Source organism: Triturus cristatus, chromosome 4_1 (genome assembly GCF_964204655.1).
Source record: "Triturus cristatus chromosome 4_1, aTriCri1.1, whole genome shotgun sequence".
Lineage (NCBI taxonomy): Eukaryota > Metazoa > Chordata > Amphibia > Caudata > Salamandridae > Triturus > Triturus cristatus.
The window spans coordinates 1,168,616,745-1,168,631,250 of NC_140585.1; the positions used below are offsets into that span (position 1 = coordinate 1,168,616,745).

The following is a 14,506-nucleotide window of genomic DNA, read 5'->3' on the forward strand; positions in this document are numbered from 1 at the left end:
AGCCCTGAACCACAAGTGTGACGATGGTTAAAACACTACATGCATAGTGCATACTACTTTGAAGCAGTTCATGCCCTAAAGCCTACCTCACTAAAAGACTACATGCTAACTGACTGAATGATTACAGTACTATAAGGAGACACACTGGGTGAGTGACAGGGTGTTTGCTAGAAGTGTATGAATACTGATTGGGGAATTGAAGGTGTGAAAGACAACTTTGTAGGTGATTAGAGGACTGCATCCATAGTGAATAGGCATTTGAAGCAGTCTATGTGCTAAGGCCTGGATCACTGCTTGAGTACTTGGGTACTGACGGAATGGTTAGAGTACAGCAAGGAGAGTGCCTGGGTGAATTTATAAGTGGTTGGCTTTTGACACACTGAATGGATTAGTACTTAGTACTGAATGTGTCACTAGAGGAGTGCAAAGGGAGTGACAGGATGTTTGCTGGACTGTATGGATACTGACTAGGGAATTGAAGGTATGAAAGACAAGTGTATAGTATGTTAGAAGACTGCATGCATACTGCATAGACATTTGAAGCAGTCTATGTGGTAATGTATGGTTCACAACATGAGTACTTGGAAACTGACTAAATCATCAGACTACTGCTAGGACAGTGCCTGGGTAAAACTTTAAAATTTTCAGTTCTGGCACAGTGAAGAGAATAGTAAATGGTACTGCACTTTAGTGTCAAACCCTGACTCATTTTATCAATGCATAAGCAAAGAATAGCTTCTAAAGCTACTAAAACTTGACAACATGACCGGTTTTAAAACAGTTATCTGTCAGCAAATACACGATGTTACCAAATGCTTCTATCACGATCCTTACCCAAATGCACACAGACTCACAGTGTGATTTTAGACAAGCAACACTATCCTAGGAGTTTACCAAAACTCATTCACTAGTCTAGAAGAGGTAAGGGTACTGCACACAATCTACATATTTAAGTACAGCACATTAGTGTCAAAGCATGACTCATTTAATCAACGCGTAAGCAAAGACTGGCTTCTAATGCTACTAAAACTTGACAACATGACAGGTTTTAAAAGAGTTATCTGTCAGAAAATACACGATGTTACCAAATGCTTCTCTCACAGTGGTTCCCAAATGCACACAGACTCACAGTGTGATTCTAGACAAGCACCACTATCCCTAGGAGTTTACCAAAACTCATTCACTACAGTGGAAGTGATAAGGGAACTGCACACAATCTACATATTTCAAGACTGTACTTTTGTGTCAAAGCCTGACTCATTTAATCAAAGCATAAGCAAAAACTGCCTTCTAATGCTACTAAAACTTGACAACAAGACAGGTTTTAAAAAAGTTATCTGTCAGCAAATACACAATGTTACCAAATACTTCTCTCACAGTGGTTTCCAAATGCACACATACTCACTGTGTGATTCTAGACAAACAACACTGTCCCTTGCACTATACCAAAACACATTTCGTCATCTAGAAGGAGTACTACATTTTAGTATAGAAACATAACTCATTTCACAACTTCATAAACAATGACTGGTTTCTAATTCTACCAAAATATAAAACAGCACAGTTATCTGTCTGCAAACACATGAAAAACACAAATGCTTATCACAGAATGGTCTCTACATGCACACACACTGTCAATAAGATTGTAGAGAAAAAAAGTACTCCCTACACTTTAGCAGGAGAAATACATTAGTCTGATTAAAATCAAAATAGTCTACATACATCCCCTCACAATTAAATAACTCACCTTCCAAGTTGTTTTGTAGATTAAGAAGTATATTAGTCACACACCAGATATCAGTCACACACCAGATTTTCTTATACAGAATCTTTGCACTGTGCACCTCTCAGCAAAAACAAAGAATGGCAACGTTTCCCTTTCATTTTCCACACATATACATGTAAACATCCAATCACAATCCGTCACACATAAATTCAAAAGCAAACACACATTTCTATTGGTTAAACATTTCAACCCTTTCCAAATGAAATACATTTCAACCCTTCCCCCAATCTGCCTTCTGCCTGTTACCATAGAAACAGGTCATGGAACACTCTACTGAGCACACAGGTCACAAGTTCAGCACACAATGTTGCTAAACAAGACAGCAAGTGTGCTTGACTTTTCAACATATCAGCTTATCATATATAATGTTCCTTACAATCAGTTTTTGTTAACCAATAAGAATCATGCGTTTAAAAAACAGAAATATACACCCTACCTTTCAGTGTAGAAAGTTGTCATACAACTAATGATTTCTTGTCTTTGTTAAATTTTTTTTCCCTTGGATCCGCGCACCCTGCGCGCATTTCGCCGTTTAATTTTTTTAAAAAAGGGGGCCCCAGGGGGTCCTTCTGGGACCCCCTAAGCACCACTAGAGGGTCAGAGTATTTCCACTCTGCCCCCTTTATATGTTTTACCAGTAGAGGCCCGTGGTGGGAGTGCTGCTTGGCGCTGACGTGAGGCGGGGGAGGGGCAGGGTGGGGGGTAGTAAACTACGGATTATGGCTGATTAGAGGTAAGTAAGCATATAAATAAATAAAACAAATTTCGTTGCGCGCGCTGCATCGCCAAATGCGATGCAGCGCACACAACGAACTTCGTTTTTACCCCAATTTTCTCAGGAACTAATGAACAGATTCACACGATTTATGCAAAAGGCACGAGTCTGAACTGAGGACTACCTCTTTGCCAAATTTGGTGTCATTCCGTTCAGCGGTTCGGGCTGTAGCTGCAACAACAGATCCTATGGGAAATTGCATGGGGAAAACGCGTTTTGGGACCCACCTTTTTTCTTAGCCCCCACTTTACGAATCACCACGAAACTTTCAGGGTAGGAGCGGAGTGGAGCTGGCCAAAAGTTTGGAAAATTTCGCGAGGATTCATCAACCGGCGCCAAACTTATTGGGAATAGAATGTTGCGGATTTCCTATGGAAAATAGGTCCTAACTATAACTGTAACTATCTACTGGCGACCGCCAGTAGATAATATATATATATATATATATATATATATATATATATATATATATATATATATATATATATATATCGCTGCTGCAAAGTACAAAGAGTACAGCACTCCCGGGAAACTAATCACCCAGGGTTATGCACACAAAAAGACGCGTTTTGGCGACTGCCTTTGTCAATTTGTCAATATATATATATATACACATACACATACACATACACACACACATACACACACACACACACACACACACAACCACACACGCACACACACACACACACACACACATATATGTATATAAATTCAGGACTCCTTTTTCCTTTCAGAATCGAACCAGCACTCGAAAGGAATTTCGCTCGTTATTTTATTATTTTTCTAGTGACGGCATCCATGCGTTTTGTCTGCTACACGCAGCCTTGTTCATGACACAGATCACCATTTTCTTTATCTTTAAATACTCACAATCTACGATAGCATAAATTGACGTAGACAAAGGACAATTACCATTGCAACCCTTAGGTAAATAAGGGCGCCATTTTGGAACAGGTATTGTTTTACCTAATACTCCATCATTTTCCAATGCTAGTGCATAATTTCATCAATAAAATACAATTGAAACCAACAATTCCAATTTATTAGATGAATATAAAAACAACAGATATATATACACACACAAAAGAGAAAGTTTCCCTTTAAATATAAAGTGCATCAGGGCCTACTGCTCCTTAGCTGCATTTTTACATATAGACCTCCTATATGTACTTCTACATGTCCCCCTTACTTATATAAAGTGCTTAGTGCTTTTTGTTTTTTATTTTTTTATTTTTTGAATTTTTCTAAATATATATATATAACTCTCAAAACAGGAAAACATGAGGAAAAGGGAGGATCAAAATAACAGTTCAGAAAGATGCCAAGGGTGTGAACGAATTTAGTAAACAGAAACGTACAACAAAGCATTTGCGAACCAAACTTGTTTAGGCATTCTCTCTGCTAAATTAGCTGAAAAGCAGTCCTTCTGTTGATATAATTGGTTGTCTTCCTCTATTTGACCAGAGAGACCTGCATCTCAGCCCCAGCCGCTTATGAACCTGTTTCCACAGTTTTCACGTCTCTAAACGTTCTTTTTGCCAGTTCCTCTCTAAAATGTCTCCCCCTAATGTTCTGCCCGTTTTAATGGGAGATTTCTTGTGGAATTCCTTGGCTAACTTGGGGGCATGTACTAAAGAGGCAGGCTCCTATGTTCTTTCCCAGGCATCACAAAATGTCCAGGCTATTAAATATTGTAAAGTTCTCTTCCTTATTTGGAAGTCTAAGATTGTGCTTCTATCTTGAATCCTTGCTGTCCTTGAGTTGCAATGATTGGGGTGGCCAGGTTTATTCGTTTTTATTCCAGAAACTGTGGATACATTTCCAGTATTCTGCTAATCTTAGGTCTACTGCTAATTTACCCATCAGTATTATAATAGGAAAAGGCTCAAAGGATTGAATGTGCACAAGAACTGATCTTGACCTCTAGAGGCAGACTGTCTGAAGAGAGGCCATCTGATGCATGTGCTTCATTGATTGGCTTCCCTGGTTCCAATTGTTAACCTCCTAACAGAATATGTTTTCTTTTACAGATATTTCAACAGCCCTAAATTCAACATATGCTCTACCCACATCAGGAATGTGGCGCGTGAGGCACGACTGGCTCACATCCACTGAAGTATGCTGTGCCATTCCGCATACCAGGAACTACCTGGGAGCAACCCCACCCTTTGGGAACTTGTTGTACTCCTGAGATTGCAAATGTAACAGTTTCGTGATTGACACTTCCCTCACCAAAGTGGTTTCTCACTGGCACCAGTCTGTCTCTATACCGCCAGAATTTATGATGGAAAACCCTTCCTCTACTATTGTTGTGTTATGTTTTTTGGGTATCCGCTAGCATGATTTGTTCTGCAATGTTGTGTGTAAGTCCTCTCTACGTCAACCAGGTCTTCATACCTCACCGATGTTGCTTTACTGACAAAACTTAACGCATAATTATGGAAAGCCACCAAGAGGTGCAACCGGAGAAGAATATATTATAGGTTCAGCAAAGAAAATGATAACCCATGCTTAAATAACCTTTTTGTTATATGTAATTTAATAGAACTTAATCAACAGTGTACTGGAAGCGCAACAGGTGTTAGCGCCCGTTTTGTGCACCCCCCTGGGGCACTTTGATATTACAGAAGGAGCGGCAGACGCCTGTATTGCCCCATTTGTAATACAGATAGCGCTGGTGCACATATAGCGCCTGCGCTATCACCAGAGGGTTTTCCCTCATTTGCACGAGGGCGTGGCCCCATGCAAAGGAGGGAATCTCTCTCTCTCTGTGCCCAATCTGTGTTGTAGATGTAGGCACTCAGGCAAAGGAGCTGTGTGGAGGCGCCTTGATGGCAGCCCACTGCAGGGGGAATGTGAGTCCAATGGACCCCCCCAGACATCCCCTTAGAGGCAGGTGCAGTTAGTCACTCACTGCACCCGCCTGCAAGGGGATCTCTAATCCGCCTTAAAAGTGCAGGCGGGTTGCTGCCTGCACAGTGAAACACGGAGCGGCTGCTTCAAAGCCGCTCTGTTTTTCATTTGAAAGCTCTGCCCCCAGGGCAGCACGAGTTTGTGTCTGCCCTGGGGGCAGCGCATTCAATGTAATAGGATGCTCTTTCCCTGGTTGCGCCTGGCACACCTGTTTTATGGTGTGCCGTGGCACAAACAGGGAAAGTGCGCCCTATCCATATCACGGCCTCAAGTCTGATTTATGAAAATAGATGTAATTAATGACTTCCGTAATTTGTCCCTACCATTGTTTTTAAATTGCACCATTTGAGAGTATTTTAGAATGTTTCCTACCCCAAAAGGCATAACCTATGGCTCAAATTAAATAAAAAGACTCTTACAACTGTTTTCCTACCCGTAAATTGAGCTAATTTATGCATTGAGTAAAAAACCCTCATGTAGCTCTAGGATTCAACACTTATTTAAATTACCTTTGGAAATCCTTATTTTCTATTTCTTTAAAATATTTTTCATGATGTTTTCTTTCTTTCTCCACAACCTCTGAAAAATGGGGCAATGGTTCTCCTACACACACTTTCAAAAGCAGCAGTTACGCCTGGACCCTGAGCTTGTCACTTAAATATGCAATATGTACGTACATTTTTGCGAATCACTCAAAAATTACACCAGAAGGATGTGCAAATCTTATGCAAGAGAATTCCCTAACCACTCCAATGATACACTCCTATGGAGATCCACAGGTGACAACAGAAAACATAAGAGGGCCTAATTTATGAGGCCCCTTGTGGCACTGGAACGTCACTTTTTTGACGTTCCAGTGGTGCAATGTGCCCCGGTATATTTACAAGGCCACGTAAAGCCACTTTACGTGGCTTCTCTTGGCCTTGTAAATATGTGCCCTTTACATGCTGAACACTGCGTGAAAGGGGCATTGCATGGGTGTTGCTGTGGGTGTTCCCACGCAATACCCATGACATCTGAAGCATTGCCAGATTTACGAGAAATCGTAAACCTGGGAATGCCTCCAAATCTAACGCCACCCTAGGGCGGGCGTTAGGTAGGCGCAACAAGGAGAAATGTTTTCATTTCCCCTCGTTTTTCCTTTTTATATGTGTGCTGCATTCTGCAGCACACATAGAAAGAGAAAATCGTCTGAATTGATTGATTTTGTGCAGGAAGGTGTCCCTTCTTGCACAAAATCTATCAGCCTCACAATGCAGGCACCCTTGCACCATGGTGCAAGTATGACTGCGTTGGCGCATGGCAGCACATTGTACGCCGGCGCTGGGGAAAAGGACAGGAATGCCCCATATCACATAGATATAAGATTCCTTGCGGCTCTGCCCTATGCCAAAACCTCATAAATGAGACCCAAGAGTGTCTAACTTACACATACTTAATTCACTGACTGTCAGTGAACTGTAAACATGGCGTAATTTACACAACCTTACCATACTATATTGCTTGACCTGTCTGCAGCTTTCAACACAGTCAACCACGATATTTTGCTGACCCATCTAGAGGAGGTGGGAGTAGTGGGCACTGCCCTGAATTGATTTCGATCCTATCTATCTGGCAGGTGTCAGGCCGTGGCTCTTCCACCGTTCCAGTCAGCCTTCACTAATATCTGTCATGGGGTTCCACAAGGATCTGCCATCAGCCCAATTTTATTCAACATTTATCTGAGCCCATTGATTAATACCATTCAGGCCCACAATGTGAAATTGGTAAACTATGCTGCTGACACCCAAATTGTTCTATCTCTTGATGGAACCCAACCTAATGCCGTGCAGGAGTTTCAGGCGTGCATGCACGACACTGCGCAGTGGTTACGAAATAACTCTTTACAATTTAATTCAGATTAGACCGAAATTCTACACTGCGCAGTTGGGAAGGTTCCTCTGCCTCTTCCTTGTAACTTCTGGCCTCTCGGCACCTCTACTCCCTTGGCGCCTTCCACAACGGTGGGAAACCTGGGAGTCATGTTCAATGCCACCCTGTCATTGGAGACGCAAGTGAATAAGACGGTGGGGTGCTGTTTCGGCCTTATGAGAGCTCTAAGAAAGATCCTTCCATTGCTTCCAGTCTCGGCCAGAGCCTTGATTGTTCAAGGCGTTATCCTAAGTAGACTTGACTACTGCAACGCCTTATTGTTGGAGTTCCCAAATATTTAATCCAGAGATTACAACGTGTTCAGAACACAGCAGATAAACTAGCTTTCTCCAGACCACAAGGTTCTTCTGCCTCAATGTGTCTAGCCAAGCTACACTGGCTTCCTGTGCAGCAAAGGATATATTTTAAATTCATTTGCATTGGGTTTAGGGCGCTGCATGGACTCGGTCCTAAGCCACTACAGAAGAAACTGGTTTGGTACACTCGTACCTGAAGTCTCCGTTACTCTTCCGCCTATCTGGCAAAGGTACCCAGATTCTACAGGGCCAGACTGGGAGGCAGATCCTTTAGTTTTGCTGCTGCGAAACTCTGGAATGAACTTCCACTCGAAATCAGACAATGTAGTACCTTGTCCCTGTTGAGGAAAAGGATCAAAACGTGGCTGTTCCCTAGAAAATGATTCTGTTGTCTCTGAGTAATGTTGATATTAGGCTCTATTTTTCTTGTTCCCTGCTGGTCCGTGTTCACGTATCTTCAGCGCCGGGGTGCCCGTAGGGTGTTTGTCGCGCTCTATAAATATTATATACAATACAATACAATACAATACTATGTAAATGAGGCATACTGTGTTTACAGTTTCAAATATTGTTCCATCACAGCAGTGGGTCATAAATCAGCCTGTTATCCTATCATGTCAATGGTAGACATTAACTGAATATTTTCTGCAACTTAATTCAAGAAAATAAGCAACCTTGTGTGGTGGGGAACTGCACTAATGAACACAGTGGTGGCTCTTACACATCTTTTATAACTCAATTATTGATTAGAAGGATGTCAGGAATCCGGAGCATGCATGTATACATGTAGTTGTTGAAGATGATTCCTGAGTGTGCATGTCACTCTAATGTAAAAATCCTGGTTCAAGATTCACAAAGCTTTTTTCTGGAGTAAGTGTGCCTTACTTAAGGTATAGGCCTGAGTTGCCCCAGAATATCTAGGTTCGATTGATAAAGCATTTTCACTGTGCAGCTGTGCCTTACTTCAGGTTTTACTTACTCATAAATTACCAGACGTAAGACTTGTATAGTCACAGTTTCTGTCAGTAAGCATGTCTTGTTCCAGGAAACCATTCACAGAAATGCTTTGTGAATGAAACCTGAATAATCAGGTAATTCAAACCTAAGACAAGAGTAAGTCCCAGCTAATTTCATCCATGGCTTCTTATATCTTCTTTATGCTGATAATATCCGGATGTTCTTCTCCTTTCCAAAGTTCACACCTGACCTTCAAGGCAAGCATGCATCTTTTACAGTTTCACATCTACCCGTCTCTGAGTACGTTACATAGTGCCTTGGTAAGGAATTATAGACATGGGCAGATTTTTGTTATACTTTTTTTTCTTATTATTGTTTACATGGCCCAATTCTTTAAAAATAATAATAAACCTACACCTGAAACTTTACACTTGGTTGCTAATGGTAAATTCTGCCAAAATTGAAATGATATTTTACAGCTCCTCCTTTGCCTCTTCTCTCTGGCTGACCCCATCTCCTTTCTGTTGACTCTGAAGTTTGAATCATTAGGAAGGAACTTCAGCATTCTCTTCAGTCCATCAATGAAGGTGACAGCCTTCATCACAAACAAAGACACAACAGGACGATTCCAGCTACTCAACATTTGCAAAATATGCTTCCGTTCAACACTGCCATATCACTTGTCAGCTCACAGATTTTTAGCAGACTGGATTACTACAACAGTCTTATTTCCACCCTCCTCTCTAAATATTCCTACATAGCCTTAAATAGGGTTTTCAACTTTGTAACCAAAACATTACTCAATCTCCCCAGGCATACCTCCTCTACACTTAACACCACCTAGGGTGGTTAAAAGCAAAAGAAATAGAGTATTATTAAAATAGAGCAAATTACTAATGCTAATATACAAATCAATTACAAACTGGCCTACCTTGCAAAGACCCTTTCACTCTATTTACCATTAAGTACCCTTCAATCCGTTAATCACAACCTTCTTACTACAGCTAAGCCCCCATGTTCCGCTTCCTATTTTCGTGCCTTTACCAGTTATGCTCTTTCCATTGGAACACGTTTTGATCTATCACTTGGGCCTGAGATGTGCTCATGGAGTTCTAACTGCATTGAAGGAACACCGATTACAACAAGAGATGCAAGCTGAATAACTGCCTACTACACTATACATCTGTATCTAGCATACCATTAATATTCATTAGACATAGGTTTTAGTGTCCTCGCCCCACATGTTGTCCTTACCAATCACATTCGGACAAAAGTGAAATTTATCATGACTAATGTGTTATTGTTAAGTTCAATATATGTGTACAAAAATCCAAACTTTCTTGACTTACAGTCAAAAACTCCTCTGCAAAGAGCCATGTGGTGAAACAGGCCTCAGACGCTAAGCTACCAAACTCCACCCAGGAAGAACTATAGGGGAGAATAGGGAATCTCACCCTTACTGGCTTGCAAAATGGGTAAAGTGGATGGAAACTGGAGCAGATGGTATGCCTCTCAGTGGGTCGATAGGATATCTCAGTTTTAAGGTTCTCTCATGCTGGTGTATTAAAGGACCAGCACATCACAAACAGAGGGGCTGTGGAGATTTTAAGACCAGCAGGGGTTTACTCCCCAATATCCCCCTATGAAGCACAACAGAACTCCTGGGCCTATAACACAGACAGAGATAAATAAAACAAGAAAAAGAATGGCCTATCTCAGATGGAGTATTCCTTTTAAAGGACGATTTCCCTCACTCACTATAGATGGCATGCTTTGTCACTGAGAATCTCCTCACACCGTGATATCTAGTCACAGTGTGGGCTACAACCACCACACGGAGAGGGAGGAGCTCTTCAGATGCTTTTGTGAGGTATTATAAACACCCTTTATTGAGCTCAGGGTTGTGAGGTCAGAAGAGCACCAACAAGGAAAAAGATTTAAACTAAAACTGAGTACAGGGTATGCAGATAACTTTATTAGTGCGTCTCTGGGCCAGGATTAAAAACAGGACAATGCAAGAAGCATTAAACCTGCTTACTCGTGTCACTAGTAGAGGTCAACATGTTTCTGCCCATAACCCTCGGAAGAGGTGTTGCAGCATTCATCCGGACCTGCGGTGACAGTGCTTCTGCTTGTAGTTTTGCCCAAAAACAAGATTAGTATAATATGCAATACATACAAAACCATCCAGTGGTCCTTTTAGAATCCAAACGATAGAGGAAAGGGGATCCACTGGCAGTCACCTGTAAGAAAACATGTAAATCTTTAAACAACATATAATGGTTAGCTCAATCTTAACAAGCTCTAGTGGATAAGGTCACCAAGCTTTGACACACTATTAAGAGGCACTCATGCCGCAACACCCATTCCACCTCTTTAGAGTGTAACGCAATAGGAAGAGGTAAGTGACTGGTGTGCCACCCCAGGTCAGGAATAAAACAAAACGCTTACAGTGAAGCTTATCGGTAAACGTCTGGCGTATCGTCTCAACTCAGGCCCTGGCGTGAAGCTCAGGGTACGTTCTGTGCTACAAGTCATTTACAGGGAAGAATCGAAGAAAAAAAATAATGAACAGATAGAGAAAATAACTAAACGACTCAAGGTATTTTAAAAGGTAGAGGTAAATATGTTACATATGTACATACACAAACTCAATGCAGAAACCTCTCATGGGAGGTGTTTCATAGCCACAGCAAGAGCCGTCAGGTGTAGATGGTACAGTAAATGGCCAGATCCAAATTATTCCAAAACAGCATAACAGTATGTGTGTCGATAGGAGCTATAAGTTAAATGTCAGTGAGGCAAGCCGTTATACTTTGGTGTACTATACTCTCCCAACAGGCTAGTTTTGTGCACAAATGGTGCATAAAGTGCCAATATTACAGGGTAAATAGCTCATTTCTGTTTTTACCTGCACAATTCAAAGTTGGCCCGAAACTTAAACTAGCATCATGTCCACATACATACTGGACAGATTAAAAGAAAAATGCCAGAAACTCAAGCTGGCATAGTGACCGCATGCATACTATGCGGTGGAAATGACAAGTATATGCAGATTGTTACATTAAAAACGTCCTGCTCAGTTTAGTCATAGTTAGAAAATACCACTAATCTGGGCAAAACCAAATCCAACACTGCACAGTTGGTACAAGGTGGAAATGCCTAAAGCAGCCATGACCGTGATAGCTAAGGGCATGGGCATGAGGGGATACAACGCTGTCTTGATGTGCGGACGGAACTTTCACCTCTTGAGACCGCTTCTGCAGCCGCTACTATCACCAGGACTGAGGCCAACAAAATGTGGCTGGTCATCTTATTCTGAGCACAAACTATGCATTCCTTGATGGAATTCTAAAGTCTTTTTTACATTTGGACACCAAAATAAAGTACTATTCCCCGCATCTTCCTTATCCCCATGTGTTTACCCCAATGAGAACTATGACACAAATTTAAAATCTGATTTTGTAATTCTTCTCCTGGCACAAATATTTTATTTTCATTAAATAATAAACCGTTGACCTCTTTCCATGATCCAGGATCCAGATCCAGTATCTTTTCTTCCATTAATAATAGTTCTTATTGTAAAGTGGTATTTGTAGAGAGATCTTCCCTTTGGACTTCTTCCTCTGTATCTTGTCTGGGAAGTGCATCAGCCTTCGCTTGTCTGGAACCAGGTCGATAATTGATCTCATCCAAAAACGTGAGAAAAAGAGGGACCAACTTGCATGTATGGTGCTTGTACATTTCATGCTTTTCAGGAAACTTAAATTCTTATGATCCGTTCAATGAAGTGAAAATAGGTTGTCTAGTGTGTGAAAGATTCCTTTACAGCCAAAAGCTCACAATCATTGATCATATAATTCCTTTCTAGAGCTGATATCGTGTGTGAGAAATAAGTTACGAGATGAAGGAGTTGAGTTGCTTGATGTTTTTGAGACAAAATGGCAACTGTAGCACAGGCTGAAGCATCAGTTTCACATAGAATGGTTGAGTACAATCAAGATACCTTAAAATGGACACAGATGAAAGGTAGTCTATAAAAACTGAAAAGTATCCTCTTTTTCTTTTTTCCTTTTAAAAGACTGATTTGTCTTTGTAAGATCTGTGTTAGGTTTCAAAATTTAGGAAAATGTCTCTAAAATAAATATAGAAATGAGCAAAACCCAGACATTTTTTGTATCTGTTTCACAGTCTTAGTGGGGGGCTACTCAACAACCGCTTTCACCTTGCTTGGAACCATTTAATCCCTCAATCAGAAATAATGAATAGTAAGAAGGACAATTTGTTAGTCTCAAAAATCTAATTCTCTGCTTTGGCATACAAAGAGTGTTTTCTCAGTCTGTATAGGGCTTCTTGTACATATTGTGTGTTCTTCAAGGTTCTAAGAGAAAACCATAAATATAAAGGACTAGAAAAGTATCCAAAATGTCTTAGAAAACATAATTTACCCTTTAGTGTATACCAATAACTACGAAATACATGCAAGTGGTCAAACAAATATGTGTGGCGTTATGTTATTTTAGCTAAGCTTTGCAAATGTATAGTTACGCAAACAAATTAGTTTCGTTTTGAGATAAAAGCATTTCTATTGACTCATCCTGGTTCTCCCCATTTCTTTTTATTATGATATTAGCCAAGGAGGAGAGAGACTTTTGGCTTTTAGCTAGGTATTCCTAATGGCCATATTTGGTGTTAAATGCTGTCTTCCACTCATCTCTCACCTTTATACAGGTCATATTTGAGGCTCCTCATAGATCTGCTCTGGAGAAGACCTTGGCTGTCTTTATTTGATCTTAGAGTACTGAGATGAGAGGAAGAGGATTCCTATTACGAACAGATATTGTATTCAGTTCTCTCTAATCAATGCACTGGCTGAACACGCCATTTGGTTTCCGGATTAAAAATATTGGATACCCTACTGGAGTGTCTGATCAACACCTAGGCAAGTTTTTCTTCCAGTTACTATTTCAACTCCAAATCTTTTTTAGGGATTAATGGATATATTCTTCCATGTGGTATCTTGGTCCCTGCGAGGAAATCTATAGGGCAATCATTTTCTCTACAAGGTGGTAAAGTATTGGCTGTTTTCTTGCAAAACACCTCATCAAAATCCTGATAAGCCAATGGGATTGGCATTTCATCTCCAACCTTTTGCACTGCAAAACAGGTTAAAGGCTCCTTCATCTGTCTAGGAGGTCTGAGACAACATTTCTTGCTACAATACTCGGAGTTGATAGCACTGTATTCTTCTTGCTATTTGATTTTTGGGTTGTGGGGCTATTTCTATTGATTAAATGCAAGTGCTTTTCGTCAGGTAGGATAGTAAAAACGCCACCTTAAGTCACATCTGTTGGGAATGCCTATGGCCGATTTAAGATGTACAATTTACGTTGGGACATGAATCTGTTTAAATGCTGAGAATCTCCAGAGTATTTTTCTGGCGGGGATAATTAAGTAGTTACATTGGTAAATCCAGTCCCAGTTTTAATGAAATCAGCATTCATTTTGTGCCCAATCCAATCTTCGGATACAGCAGAAGTGCTAGGACGTGCCTTACTTAATGCTTCCTGAACTTATTGAACAAGGAATTACACATTTGCCAAGCGACCTTTAAATCCTTCTGAATCTGGCTTACAGCCTGTGACATTACTTGGAGGGGGATAGCATTGAAGTCCATTTCTTTGAGCCTCACAAATTCTCATAACTTTGCAGAGAGATTTGTTGAGGAACAGGCCTAGGATGCTAATCTACCAAGCTTGCCCCTATTGGAACGTGAGGGGAGAGAAGAGAGAAATACCCTGCAGCAGATGGTATGTCTCTCAGCAGGTCTATAATATATCTCTG

At 40.8% G+C, this 14,506-nt stretch overlaps 1 protein-coding gene across 1 annotated transcript in view; it reads left to right on the plus strand.

Moving 5' to 3' along the window:
• The window catches only part of LOC146856273 (uncharacterized), a 267,800-nt gene extending 261,897 nt beyond the window's left edge, over window positions 1–5,903 (plus strand). Inside the window, exon 7 of the mRNA XM_085654369.1 lies at window positions 4,595–5,903. Within this exon, the coding sequence (XP_085510495.1) occupies window positions 4,595–4,612 (18 nt within the window). The 3' untranslated portion in view covers window positions 4,613–5,903. The remainder of the gene's footprint in view (window positions 1–4,594) is intronic.
• The last annotated feature ends 8,603 nt before the right edge of the window (window positions 5,904–14,506 follow it).